Source organism: Gadus macrocephalus, chromosome 14, assembly GCF_031168955.1.
Source record: "Gadus macrocephalus chromosome 14, ASM3116895v1".
In the NCBI taxonomy this organism is placed as follows: domain Eukaryota; kingdom Metazoa; phylum Chordata; class Actinopteri; order Gadiformes; family Gadidae; genus Gadus; species Gadus macrocephalus.
This window is the reverse complement of record NC_082395.1, coordinates 15,824,396-15,838,901: the sequence shown is the minus strand read 5'-3', so window position 1 is coordinate 15,838,901 and position 14,506 is coordinate 15,824,396. Positions and strand designations below refer to the sequence as shown.

Sequence of the window (14,506 nt, the reverse complement as noted above, 5' to 3'; positions counted from 1 at the left end):
TTAATGGTCTTCTTTTGCCTGGGAGGGGGTTTGCAATCCAGGGGTCTGTGTGATGGACCTCTCTTCCACAAACTCTTGCATGGAGCTTTTGCAGTTCACCTGTTCCCCACAGAATAAAAAGGAAACGGTCAGTCATGCTATTTTCATCAACAGAGCCTGCTCGTTAACAGCACGGCGTCTATCATTTGGTAATGGTTTGATTTGGTAAAATATTTCACATTTGGACATAACAACACATATTTATGTTGACTTTAGAAAACAGCTTTGTATTTGGCGTTTAGTAATCACTACATGCATAGAAAAACCAGAAAGTCTGGTGACTCGACGAGATGTAAAGTCTGACATGTATTATTACTTTAAGACTTAAGGCATCTGCTCAAACCCACACACACCTGCTTACCTGGTTTATAATGGCCGCTACTGATTAACACGTACAAGGTCAAGGGCCTAGTTTGGCTATTGACCTCCCTCGGTCTCCCTCTCCCACCCAGACCCTCTCCCCTCACACGCCGGCCCGGTGAGCGGGTTGCGTCCGACGCTGCTCTAATGAGGTGATGACCACTCTCCGGTTGTAATTGCCTCAAAGTCCTTTTAATTTCTTCCCTGGTTATTAATCATATGCAGAGTTATTTAAAATTGCATGAATTAATCTTCGATTAAAAAGGCCCATCAAGAGCGCCAAACAATTAAAGAGTTGGGCTGAATTTCCCCTGGGTTTTGAGCCTCCTTTTTTTTTTTTTTCATATAATGAATATTATTCAAGCGCTACATTCAGGTGATTATGTCATTTTGATGTGGCCGGACTGGTGATTAATGCAGCCGTACCTTTAAACAAATCCTCCCCCCACCATGGCATCGCCCTCGTCACCGTAGCGACGACGGCGACTTCCATCAGAACGGTGTGAGGTGAAGCCGCCCCCCCGCCACCTAAGAGCCGTCCTGTCTCGTCTGCACCCGCTCCACTGAATGTTTGTGGCCACAGCAGGCCTGTGTGCCTGTAGCGTGCGCCATGGAAAAAAGATAACAAGTGTGCATGCATACATGCATGAACACACATGCGTGTGTACGCGGGGGACGGGTTTGTGTGCGTGTGCGTGTTTGTCCGGTAAGAGGACAAAGCAAAGCCACGCACTCTTAACCAGGTCAAATGCCATCAGACACATTCAGTCTGTCAGGGTTAGTTTCTGGAGCTGCGCCGCGGAGCTGGTTATTAAAGACATCACTCTGGACTCACCTCTTTACCCCCAACACACACACACACACACACACACACACACACACACACACACACACACACACACACACACACACACACACACACACACACACTTGGAGGCAAGGGGGAATGATTGATGAGATGGGTATCCAGCACATCGCAGCACCCAGGAGCGTCCACTCCACCCCGCTTAGACTGACACACACACACACACACACACACACACACACACACACACACACACACACACACACACGTACTAATATGAGAGTAATTAACCTCAGACTGTGTTAACCCCAGCTGCACATTAGAAGGACACTAGGATTGATGGGGTTCCCCTCAGTCCTTCACCATGTCCACAGTCTGGACAGCAGTAGAACTCAGGGGAGTGTGTTAGCATCCTCTACTAAACTATTTAAAACTCATCTGCCGGCTAACTGTGAGCAGCTCATACACTGTAGAAGCAAATCCGTTGTCAAAATACTGCGTAACCATCATAGGCAGGCATATGCAGTGTTGACCAGCTATTTTCAAGATGTAATGTCGGTCTGTTTTTTTTTTCGGTTTGTTGTATGTAATTATTGCCTATTGCTTCTGTTTAAATATGTTCTCACCTTCCATCATGACCCTGTACGCTCTGCAAAGGCTGTAGGTGAGCATGTTGGTGTTTGATGCCACTGCCTAAGGAGAACGTTCACACTGCCCTACTTCTTTCAACAAAGCTTGTAGGATTTGGACATTGTGACTAGTATCAATTTCCCCTGCCCTCCTGAAAAATGTACCATTCAAAAATATCTAAGCATCTTGTGGTTTGGGATAAGATGTGTTATCATAACAACAACTACAACACTGCAAATTGGATGAATGTCTTGAAAATGAGGAGGCTACGCCGATGCAGTAATGTTAAGTACGAGTCACTGACTAACCTGACCATGTGCCCCAGACCGAACAGGCCTCTGAGACCAAGTATCTCTGCCCGCGGTGTCTTCTTCTCCTACTTAATCTTTTAGTCGGGCCTGTGCTCCATGTGAGCGGTTTGCCAGGATGCTGTCTCTTCAATATGATGCGCACCCGTCATCAAAATCAGTACCGACAAGTCCATTCACACAGGCCCCGGTGCAATGCTGTTTATCTAATTGTTCCCGGGGCGCGGGGATAAATGGAATTCATGGGTCGGACTCAGTTTGACGTGTCTCATTTATAGCCTCTTTCACCCGTTGACCTCCTGATCTTTGACCAGATGAGAACAGATTTAGGTCTGGGGAAACCGCCCGGGTCGGCTATTGAGCCGCTTTGGGTAACATTGGACATCTTGGTTTAAAGCCCAACTGCCTTGTTCTTGCTCTTCTGTGGAATGGAAACAAGAGCTGAACATATGTTGGTGATTTGGTGCATGGACTCAGGCATGGTTGTAAAAGTGACCTAATTCCGGTTTTCCTTGGTTTGCAGGGGATTGAGAATGTGTTCATCCAATTTTCTATCTTGACATTGCCTTGTTTTATTAAGATATTGTTTTATAAATTTTTTTCATGTTTTCATACATTTTTAGCATTATTACAGAAAAACTTGATCTGACTCCCATTTGATCTACTTTCTTGCATCAGCTGAGCAACATCATGTTGTTTTCCGAGATAAAACTTCAGTAATGTCAGGCAGTGTTCTAACATGACACTTTGACTGAATGGTGATTAATGGAACGTCTGTGTAGTTTATGGCAGGGAAATCTTGTCTTCTCAAATGATGTACCCGTTCTCATGTTGCCTGCTACCAAAATCACTCGCCTCAGGCTGGCAATTCCACCTAATTTGAGTGGAAAGCCTTTAAGAGGACTTTAACGACAGTAGCGCAAACTTACAATAATAACTAACAGCACTCCAAAAGAAATGTAGAGATTACAAAAACTATTTTACTAAATAGTAAAAAGGATTTTATTTCAAATGGATTTTATTCATGAAGGATTTTATTGTTCATTCAGTATATGACTACTAACCCTTTCAGAGTCAATTCAATATATTTTAAAAGACGATTAAACCCACGAGGGCTTTGTGATAACGATTAATATCTGTTTGGGCAAGTTGACCTTTGGAATCACATGACGCCTGTGTAATGCTCTTATGCAGGATCACTCCTTCATGGTGCAGTACAACGACGGCAGCACGGAGGTGGTGTCTATGTGGGTGTGTGGCTGTCTGGAGCAGAGGACCACCCAGCAGGGCCAGGGACACATGTGACCAGGGCCGGTGGGGAGGGGCTTACCTTCAATCAAGCCCCAAATATGAACCTGTGCCTGGGCGGAGGGATGGATTGTTGTCATGTATAACTTCCAAAGGTATACAACCACTGTATATTTAAAATGTTGTCATTTCAGAGATGTATCCAAAATGATGCTGTTGCTTTTCAAACAAATGTTCCAACAAAAAACTGCCATCTATTTGCCTGTATGTTTTTTGTGTGCCACATTTCATTACCTCGCCAAACTAAACTGTATGCCATTTTTAACCCATTTAATTAGCATTGCTCCCTAAATGTAGCCTCTGTCTTAACATTCTCTATACTCTGTAGTCCAAGCAGCTCTAGAAACCTGATCTTCACCAATGCGTCTGTATGTGCAGAAGGTGGCTCCAGCCCTAACCACAAGCATCTATGTTTAATGTAGTGGCATCAGAACAATCCTTAACAGCCAGTGGGAGTACAAATTGACTGGCATTGATCCTCTTATTAGATCATCCTCATCCATGCTCATCTCTGTGCTCCCTCTCCCTGCTCTGCCTGGGGTTCAGTGTAAACCCGTCTGTTTGGATCTGAGTCATCAACCCTTCATTTAAAACCCCTCATTTGTTCAGGTTTTACAAGATCTGAAGGCTATTCTGAAGGCGTGTGCCTGGCCTTAGACATCATAGAAAAGGTCAAATAAAAGTACCAGTAGTACTTTTAACAAACTCAGATGACCCCCGGGATATCTTTAAAGTGACAAGATATTCTTATCGTTAAACCTTGTTTTAAGCTCCAAAGTATGTTTTGGTCCATAACTTCCCTGTTCCTCCAACATTATTGCCAACTATCTCTTATACTGGTCTTAGTAAATAGGGTTTAATATGTCTACTACAACTTGAACAGATACTTAATTGTGATAAGTATATTTCGGTTGTAGAGAGTATAATATTGCCTACATGTAGTTCTATGGATACCAAAGTGTACATTTGCAAGCCAAAGACAACAAATGTTTAATGAATGTTTAAATATATAATGCCATGATACCAATATACCCAGATAATGTTAGGTAAGTAAAGATATAGCCTTTCTTCAACATATTTAGTGAAATGTTTTTATATTTTGCCAATTTAATATTTCAGACGGAATTGCATAGCAATAGTGCAACACCTAAGGCTTGTAAACATTTTGCATGAAGAACTATTGGTAGCCATTTCTAGCACCATCCTTCCATGTTTTTCCGACAAGGCAACTGGTTTGACATAGTGACATCAAGTGGAAATACATGTACAGTATGTATTTATTTTATTTTTTATACTGTTACAAGTGGCGGGGATTGGTTCTCAATCTGAATTGTAGAAGCCAATATTGGTTTTGCTAGGCCACTACACTAGACACCTGAAACAACGTTCTGAATCGAAGAAATAAAGAGTTTGTTGTGTTTTAAACTGCAATCGTCCTCGTAAAGGGACCTGAACGTGCCGGGCCACGGGACTGCATGGACATCTCCATGAGAAACACTCCCCTATTACGACCCTTAAGCACGTCCATTGCCATCTGGTTGAATTGGCTTTCTACATTTGAATGTGAAACATCATTCTCATTCAAATGTAGATGACCAGATTGATATGAGTCTATCTGGATTTTGTTGATCATTGGTCACTTGCTCTGTGGAACAGTTATAGGTTGAGTCTTCTCATACTGTTATTGTAGCCTTATACAGAACAAATTACAAGTACAGCAGAACTTGGTCAGCACCGAGCAGACTAGAAGTTCATTGATTAGCAGCAAGGGCTTCAAGTCAAACATGTTTTCGTCTTGTTCATTGGATTATATGAGATTGAGTGTCTGAAGCTTTGTTGTTTGATTCCTGTGAAACTCTTGCCAACTTTAAGTTGGACTTGTGATTGATGTACAAAGCTTTTTCATTATTAAAAAACATTGAATGTTTGGGTGACCTCATTGTTTGACTTTTGTTATATAGCTCAAATAAAATGTTTTAGTAAAGAAATATTGCCCCCTTCTAAGGATGCACATGCATGTTCTACAACGTAGAACATGAAAAAAAAACATTGGTTCTAAAAACCATTAATACATTCCTGTCATTTCATGTGGAATGTACATATAGTGAAAGGAATATATTAATGGTTTTAGAACCAATGTAATTTTTTCTTCCATATGCCATGGCAAAATTATAAATAGGTGCAATATCAAAAGAAAATTAACTGACCAGTCTGGTTCTACATGTTTATTCTGACCTGTTGTATGCTCTCAAAAGTAAATGAAAGTGTTCATTTCTTCAGGACTTTCTCCAAGGACTCTCAGATCTGATAGCATTTCTGTTCAACTTGTAAGCGCTTGAGGCACACCACTAGAATAAGTTACAGCATTCCTTTCAAACTCAGGGTTCCTCTGTTTGGTTTCATATCAAATATGTTTTTCGATGGAAGAATCCAGTATAAAAAAATAATAATTAAAATATACTGGCAAATAGTTCAACACATACATTTGCATATTTATCTTTATTTCTGTCTTAACTTTTGATTTCTGTATTGCATTGAACTGTGGTGAGACCACGAGTCCTAACAAGATCTTATACTGAGAAGATTTATGACAAAGAGTTCTGTTTTTAACATTTAGCTCTTTAAAGGGGCTGATGAGAACATTTGTTTGCACTTGTAATGGCCTTGGCTGCATGGCATTGAGACCAGGGTCTTCCAAAGAAAGCCTTTTCACAGCATACATTTCTTTCTAAAAGGATAACACTGCATATTGAAACCGTAGATTACTGTGACTTGCATTATAACTATAAGCGGGATTGGGATCAATATAAATTCAACATAAAAGATAACATATTATGGTCCTTATTTATAAATCTCTGTAATGCACCTACACGTAGTTGCTACATGTACAATTTAAATATACATGACTTAGTCACTTACATGCAGTGAGAGAGAGATCTCAGGTGAGATTCAGTTGTCATGAAGAGACACAACAGTGTAAAGATATTTGAGGCTTGTTTCATGCTATCCTCATCGGTTTAAATGCAAGTCGTGCAACATGCATCCAATCTCACAGAAGGTTGATTTCACTCCCTTTACAAGCAGTGAGAGACTTCTAAAGACACACCTCTCTCAAACAAAACAACAAAGCAGCTGTGAGTCCAGGGCGTCCAAACTTGAAAATTTGTTTGATGTAAATGATACATATTTTTGTTACAATTCTTCTATAAAGCCTGTTGTCTTGCGCGCAAAAAATATATATGATTTCTCCTTATTTGGTTAATATCTGGCTGATCTGATTTTTTTTGGCTTTTGATTCATAGCAACTTGTACATCTTACGTTGTCACGTACATATTAAACATTAGGACTGATAAATCCTGCTTATACTCAAATCATTTAACTATTATTTCTGTCAAGTACATTTATTTTATCGGTACGCCTCAGCAGGAAGGCTTTTAATTCATAAGACAAAAGGCTCATAAACTTGCTTCCTGTTTTATTAGTTTTGTTTTGTTTTAAGGATGAAAAAAGTGTCATCAGGATGCCTGGTGAAGAATATGTAGTAGGTATCCTCCCCTTCCGTTTTGCATAATGTGTAGTCTATGACGAGGGATACTTTTATTTCCTTGTTTCCTCTATCCGCGCGCTTATTTTTGAGTGCATGAGATAGGTGGAAGGTTTAGCATCCATAATGTTATCCTCCCCCACACTAGAGCTTCAGCACAAATGTCATTAATGGGTTCATGTTACGCAGTCATTAAAAGACGCTCAGGAACTTTGCCAACTATCAATGGATCTAGTGTATGCTGTGTATTTGATTACATGAAATGCCATCTATCATAGGGGGAATAGCTGTATTGCTGAAATACTTAAATTTCAAAGCTCCAATATCTCATACAAAATGTGATTCTGCTGAATTTGTCTCAATGCTTTATTTAACGTTTTAAGCAAACGTGCGTAGTAAGTATGCCTGTTTGCCCTTGTGTGAGAGGTGCCCTTCCCATGTCTGGGCGTCCCGTCCCGGATATGCAATATTTGTCCCGTCGGCGCACCGATTAGTCTTTTGGGACAGGAGGTAATACAACACATTGCTGCACTTTTTATTTCGTCACATAGGAAATGATCTAAAGATAGACTATGCTACTTGTAGGATAGGAAGCAATAGTTCCGTTCTCAACGCAAATGGGGAGGATTTTGTGGTTAATGATGGCCTAGTTTGACGAAATGAGACGTTAGGTCCAAGCCCTTGCCTACAGGGAACCAGCTTTAATTGTCGCCCCACTGTTTAGTAAGAAACACAAGGTGATGCACATCGTTGAAGTCCTGCCGATGGATGTGGCTAATGATGGCCAATGTTGTCCACACTCAGATATGCTTGTCAACTGCTAAACCAAGAAGATCAAGCGATTGACTTGTCAAGTCGCCTATTGGCTATATGTTGTTTCCTGCATACATGAAATCTTACTGCTCTATACTATATGCCTATAGGCCTACCTGTGACCTATAGAGACATTAAGTCTAGAGTGGGATTTCAATTCACAATCTCATCTTTCGGATTTTTCCGCGGGGATATTGATCACCACTCATTGTTTAGAAATGCGTCTTCATTTCAGTCCGTCCAGGACAATCATACCCCCGCCCCCTCGCCACGGGGGCTCTTACATTGTGCGCGGCGCGCGCCGATGACCTTTTCACGGAGCGGTCCAAGTTGATTAGCACATCAGCCGGGACAATGAGTGGCCCGTCTGTACACAGCCATTATCCACATCTCTTTATCAATGTCCTGTAATTAAAATGTCACCGTTTAATTTCCCAACCAGTAGGGCCCTTCCGTCCTCCCTATCGTTCCCAATCGTATGCCAATAAAAAAAAAGTAGCAATCGAAATGCTCTTTTCACCGGAGAGCAAAGAAAAAAGGACACGGGGTAAGCGTTTAAGTGCGCCGAACAACTGGTGATCAATAGGCCCGTGGCCTAAGAAGACGATTGATCGGTCTCTAAAAGGGAATTTATCGGGGTCATGGTTTATGGGTGCTGCTGATACAACTGTTAATTATAAAACATTTCGGGGCTCAATTGCCGCTGTTATTAAAGCTGTTCTGATTTGGACAGGTTTGATTTATCTTCCATGACAGAATGCAACTTGCCGAGAGCTATATAGGCCTAGTTAAAACGGCCTTTAATGGTTCTTGCCTTTTTTTTGTCGAGTAGGCCTATATATGACAATTGTGTTTCGGGTGTCTTTGGTCAGGCGCACTGATTGATAAACCAGATCGCTAAAAATGAATAGCGACATGTGGTGAAATTCGTAGGTGAGCTTATTATTCTGGTTAGTTGGTTGTTGCGAGAAAAATGTGCAGTAGGCCTAATAGAAACAGCAGCTGCAGGGCTACAAGCCACCGAAATGCTTGACTCAACATGGAGTATAAGCCCCCTGTAAAGACTTGTACGGGTTCATTGTTTATTATACTGACTATGAAAAATAATCATTCCCACGATTGGCCCTGTAGGTCAACTTACCTAGATATGTCAGAGCGTCTTAGCCTACTAAATTAGCTATCCAAGGTCGAGCTAGGCCTAATATATATGTCTGAATAGGACCCTCCCCCTCCCAAATGCAATTAAACGTTTATTTAACCTAATAATAGCCAATAGGATTGAATGTTAGTATACTCACAGCTTAAATATTTCATTAGTCTGAGTTCAACTTGTGAGTTTGGAATTCTAATGACTTAAACCCAAACACATTAATATTTTAGGACACGTTTGTGTAAACCGTTGAATGCATATAAATGAGGCTAAGGTAATTTGCCCCTTGAAAAAAGACCTCATTGATGTGTATCCAACAGTAGCTTAATAAAGGGCTCGCCTAAAATTACCGTTGAAATGTCTAATTAAAAACTCGTACTGCGCCGCTCTCGTGCACAAGATGCGCGCCGAACTCCCGCTTTAATGAGCACGTCGCCAGCCACGTGAGCTCGCGTTTCTCTGGAATAAGCGCGGTGACAATGGCGCATTCAGTCAGTGGTCTAAATAATTAAAAGGAAAAGAATAATTACAGTATAAAATTGTAATTATTGTTGGGCTGGAGGAAAGCCTCTTGATTGTGAAACGGGAGAGGATACGCTTAGGCTGTATCAAGTTTAGCTAGGCTCCTTTCCCCATCAATATTGCAGGGAGGTAAGCTGATGGAACAGCCCCGCCATCTGAGACAGGTGCGGCGTGAGGCTAATGCGCTAGCCGAGACCTCCGACTCCAAAATAACACAGACCCCATCAGATACATGCACGAGTTGTTCCTCTTAATTGAATGTAGGCCTAACTAAACAGTTGTATTTTTCTGTGAGGGAGGGGGGGGGGAATCACTCGTTTTGGCTGGTCCTAAATTTGGTTTGAGGCTATTAAAAAACCTATCTTCAACTTAATCCAGCCTTTAATTGATCTAGATGATTTACGGAATTCAACCAGCGATATGCCATTAGCCGTCCCGTCTGTGGACTCTCTGTTTGGACCCTCAGATTGTTATATAGCGAATGCGTGACTGCAGGTTAACCGATGAGGCATCGATCTGGTTATGAATATTTAATAGTGTTTTAAATGTAACCAACTGGGTCCGATTACAATGTTGTGGTTTACATGCACAGTTCACATAATTTGCCCTCGTTGATATATTTATTTAATAGACTATGCTATTTTCTTTATTTGCCCATAATTTTAATACATTCTTCATTTTAGCATTCATCCGCTTGTGTTTAGTGTGTGTTGTCTCTGTGTGTGTGTGTGTGTGTGTGTGTGTGTGTGTGTGTGTGTGTGTGTGTGTGTGTGTGTGTGTGTGTGTGTGTGTGTGTGTGTGTGTGTGTGTGTGTGTGTGTGTGTGTGTGTTTTGTGTGCCTGCGAATGTGCGTGCGTGCGGCGACGGGCGTGTGTGCGCGCTTATGTGTGTGTGTGTATGTGTGTGTGTGTGGGGGGGGGGGGGGGGGGGGGCAATTGACAGACTTGCCTGAGGCATATCAGCTCTTCTTTGATTCGGTCTATTTTCATTGCAAAGTCTGAAACGAAAATGCAGTGTGCGATTTAAAACGTGTCGAATTATTTGACATGCGAACAAAGGCACAAGACTCCAAATTCGAGACTTTCTTGGAGAGGCCTCAAATTGATTTCCGTGTCCACGAGAAACTTAACAGATGGTCGTGTAACTTGATAAATTACACACTTTTTCTGTCATTTTGTTGCGCGTGATACGATACCCACACCCCATTTTTGTCAATTTGATTTATTTAAGATGCCTTTGTTCAATGTCATTATCTCTCATACAATTAAGATGAGGCTACACTGTCCCTTTAGTTTATATTCGACGTTCATTGAATAATAGTAGTCAACTATAGGCCAATTATTCTTGCAAATATTTATGTAGCCTAATAATTAATTTAGGCAAGAATCCATCGGTCGACTATTCGTCGTTCAATCTCTGTAGGTCTTCATGCATTCAGTCATTTATTTACCTAGCCGCTTAGCCCTATTTGCTCAATATTTTGCTATTTTTGTATAGGCCTTTGGCAACTTTTTAGTGAATCTGCTCCAAATGCAGCGAATCTGCTCTTGTTCCAGGACCGGGACACAAAGTGGTTGACAAAAAAAGGGATCGTTAAGTGGGTGTGCCTTTGCTATTAACTTAGTGGTCATTTGTAGCGCGAGGAGGGGAGATGCAGTTAGAAAGAGAGCGCCATGTGGCCACTGGCTGTCATCTGCCATTCAGCTCGGGAGGACCGAAGGGGATGGATGTCTCGCTCGTGCGCTAAGAACAAATTACAGCTTCTAGATTTTTTGACCAGGCAAAACTTGTATGTATGACACTGGACTCTGCTTATGTGACTTTGACTCTGTCTGAGTTATTTTTTAAGATCAATATTGGTTTGACTCGCATCGTGGAGTAGCTTTACCGTTTGTTTATTTTTGGGAGATAAAAGGTAAGATCCTTCTTTGATCTATCGTGTTCCTTTCGTTTCATAATGTAGTCATGTTGTTATTTTTTTATAAAGCAGTTGCTCACAATTCAAGTCACCTTGGATCAATGCAACGAAATCAAATGCTTGGTGAGATCCCGATGTCACTCAATATTTTACCGCTTAGTGTCTTTTATGGCGACAAATGAATGTGAACGTATATAGGCTATAATGTAGCAAGCGCACAGACTGAGAGGGGGGCTCAGACCTACTTTTCAAGAAAACCACACACGATAATCTTCGTAGAAGCTTTACTTATATATAGCACTGGTCTTTTATTAACAAAGCGAAGAAGCGCAGTGTAACCGGTGTAATTACCAACAAAGCGGCTTAGTTGTTCATTTCCTTTTTGATAAGCGCATTGGCGCAGCTCAGGCTGCGTTTTCCTTCTGTTCCCCTGCGTATAAGGATCTTATGTGCCTCTTAAGCAGTCGCCCGAACCACTTCACCGATTTAACGGCATTGGGAATAGGTCCCACTAACGTTGGGTTCGGATAAACTAAATGAGATTAGACCAAACCCACCTTCCCAATACATTGCAAATTAAAGGCTACAAGAATTTTAAATGTTTAGGCCTACTTCTAAATATTGTTGGATTACATAATCATGTTTTAGCCTAGAATTAACATTGCACTCAAAAAAGAATGATAATATGTAGTATAATAATGCACAGAAAATAATAATGTCTGCTGTTACACCCGCATTTCCCACCTGAGATCGTATCTTCATTATATTTATTCTAACGAACGATCATTGCGTGTTATTAACGTTAAATTGTTATTTAGGCCTACATGTTTTTGATTGTCATTTTTATTGCCATTTTTCCCCATCAATGTCCTCCAAAGTGCTCCAAAAGACCAGTATCTTCATGCATTTATTCGAAGTTTACACTTTTCTTCCAGACTTCCAGGAATGGAATCGATCCCCAGCCAGCTCTCAGCGGGACGAGACTCCAACTCTTCCCCTGCGTTGAAGCAGGACGCGCAGAGCTTCTCCAGCAGCAACTCCCTCAAACCCAACCAAGTCAGCGAGACCTCGCTCTACGGGGTCCCCATCGTGTCCTTAGTCATAGATGGACAGGAGAGACTTTGCCTGGCGCAGATATCAAACACGCTGCTGAAGAACTACAGCTACAACGAGATCCACAACCGTCGAGTCGCGCTGGGCATCACCTGTGTCCAGTGCACGCCGGTCCAGCTGGAGATCCTGAGGCGTGCGGGCGCGATGCCGATCTCCTCCAGGCGCTGCGGTATGATAACCAAGCGTGAAGCCGAGCGGCTGTGCAAGTCCTTTCTGGGTGCACACAACCCACCCAAACTACCGGAGAATTTCGCGTTCGACGTCTCTCATGAATGCGCCTGGGGCAGCAGGGGCAGTTTTATACCCGCTAGATATAACAGTTCAAGGGCTAAATGTATTAAATGCACCTTTTGCAACATGTATTTTTCCCCAAATAAATTTATATTCCATTCCCATCGCACGCCCGAGTCCAAGTACACCCAACCAGATGCAGCCAACTTTAATTCATGGAGACGACACCTCAAACTGACCGACAAAAACTCCTCTGACGACATTAATCACGCGTGGGAAGATGTTAAAGCCATGTTTAATGGTGGGAGCCGAAAGAGGACATTACCTATGAACGGCTCGGACATGTCCTCTCCCATGAAATCACAGAACTCGTCTAATCACACACAAAGAGGTTCCCCCGAGGTCGGCCACAAAAGCTTGAGGTGTGACGAGGACAGAGGGACCAGCCTGAGCCTGTCGACCGCCCCACGGAACTATCCAATCATCCCAGTCCCAAGTAAGGGCTTTGGGATGCTCCAAAAACGTCCCCCGCCTCTGTTTCCCCACCCCTATGGATTCCCTGGGTTCGGATTGTGTCAAAAGAAGGATGATGGTTTGACAGACTCGAACAAAGCCAACGTCCCGGCTGTCTTTTGGCCAAGCGCGAAGGATAGTATCTATCCCACTTTCCCGATGTTTTGGCCCACAGCTGGCGGCCTACCACTCCCACCTTACCAACAGTCAGCCCCCAAGCCCCCGACAGAGCTCTTTGGCGTCAGACAGAATGACCTCGAGGCTTCTGACCAAAGTGACAGATGCACAACCACCCCCAATGACAGTTACCACGACAGCGAGCGCTCCCCTAGCGCTCAATCAGCCCGCAACGACGAGGACAAGTCTGGGGACGAGACGGGACATTCTTTCGATGGCCCCACCAGCAAAAGAAAACTGAGCTACATATCGGCCTTCAGACCTGTGGTAAAAGATGCTGAAGCCATTGCCAAACTCTACGGCAACCGAGACACCTACAGCGGCGTGCGTTCCGGGTACCTGTCGCCAGACTTAGTCAGCGAGAGCTCCAGTTACAGGTCAATATCACCGGATAGGGACAGTGTGGATGACCCTGACGTGGACGTGGAGTCGAACCGGGGACACGAGGATGAAGACCCTATTCAAATGTCGGCAGAGTGCCAGAGCTCCCCTGTACTTGACCTGGCCCACACTGAATCCAAAGAAAACCGAGACACTGCTGCCCCTAGTTTGAGACCAGCATCACCGGAGGATGCCAGCGCAGCTTTATCTGACGAAGAGAGGACGAGTGCGCAGGTTTCAGAAAACAATATTTCAACACAAGATGAAGTAAGATGGTTTCCAAGCTGTCCGTTTAGCAGTGGAGAATAGCAAAATGTATTTTAAAACGAGGTCTAGACCCTACAGTTCTGTGTGGTAACTTGCAGTGAATGTTTATTCAACAAACCATGGGGTTATTGGATTCGCCAATTAATTGCCCTTGCTGCTGACATCTTTCTACGTAAAAATCCTTTCATCTCGAAGTAGGCTACATATTGTTATGCATAGGCCTATGCTATATTCTACACAAAAGTACATTGTATTTACTAATACTTAAACGCTAATTAGTTGCCATTGGTTGGAGAAAAAAACAAGCCAAATAGGCCAATATATCGTAAATAAATGACAGCTCCCATGGTTTGAAGACGTGGCACAATTATCTGAAGGAGTCAGGCTCTAAACGTATTTGCTCAGAGAATAGGTTGGGCAAAAGAT

General features: G+C 42.6%; 2 protein-coding genes and 1 long non-coding RNA gene across 8 annotated transcripts in view; 2 read left to right on the top strand and 1 right to left on the bottom strand.

The window, feature by feature from the left end:
• Window positions 1-5,377, top strand: part of map2k5 (mitogen-activated protein kinase kinase 5) — a 50,073-nt gene extending 44,696 nt beyond the window's left edge. The window contains exon 22 of the mRNA XM_060072306.1: window positions 3,337-5,377. Within this exon, the coding sequence (XP_059928289.1) occupies window positions 3,337-3,447 (111 nt within the window). The 3' untranslated portion in view covers window positions 3,448-5,377. The remainder of the gene's footprint in view (window positions 1-3,336) is intronic.
• LOC132472606 (uncharacterized) overlaps window positions 1-14,506 on the bottom strand; it is a 29,539-nt gene that overhangs the window by 14,502 nt on the left and 531 nt on the right. The gene's annotated exons all lie outside the window — the stretch shown is intronic.
• Window positions 10,954-14,506, top strand: part of LOC132472604 (SKI family transcriptional corepressor 1 homolog-B-like) — a 7,824-nt gene continuing 4,271 nt past the window's right edge. For 3 of the 6 annotated variants that reach the window (XM_060072302.1, XM_060072300.1, XM_060072304.1), the window contains exons 1-2: window positions 10,954-11,395; window positions 12,334-14,080. In XM_060072302.1, the coding sequence (XP_059928285.1) occupies window positions 12,344-14,080 (1,737 nt within the window). In that variant the 5' untranslated portion in view covers window positions 10,954-11,395; window positions 12,334-12,343. The remainder of the gene's footprint in view (window positions 11,396-12,333; window positions 14,081-14,506) is intronic. The other 3 variants (XM_060072303.1, XM_060072301.1, XM_060072305.1) reach the window with 2 other exon arrangements.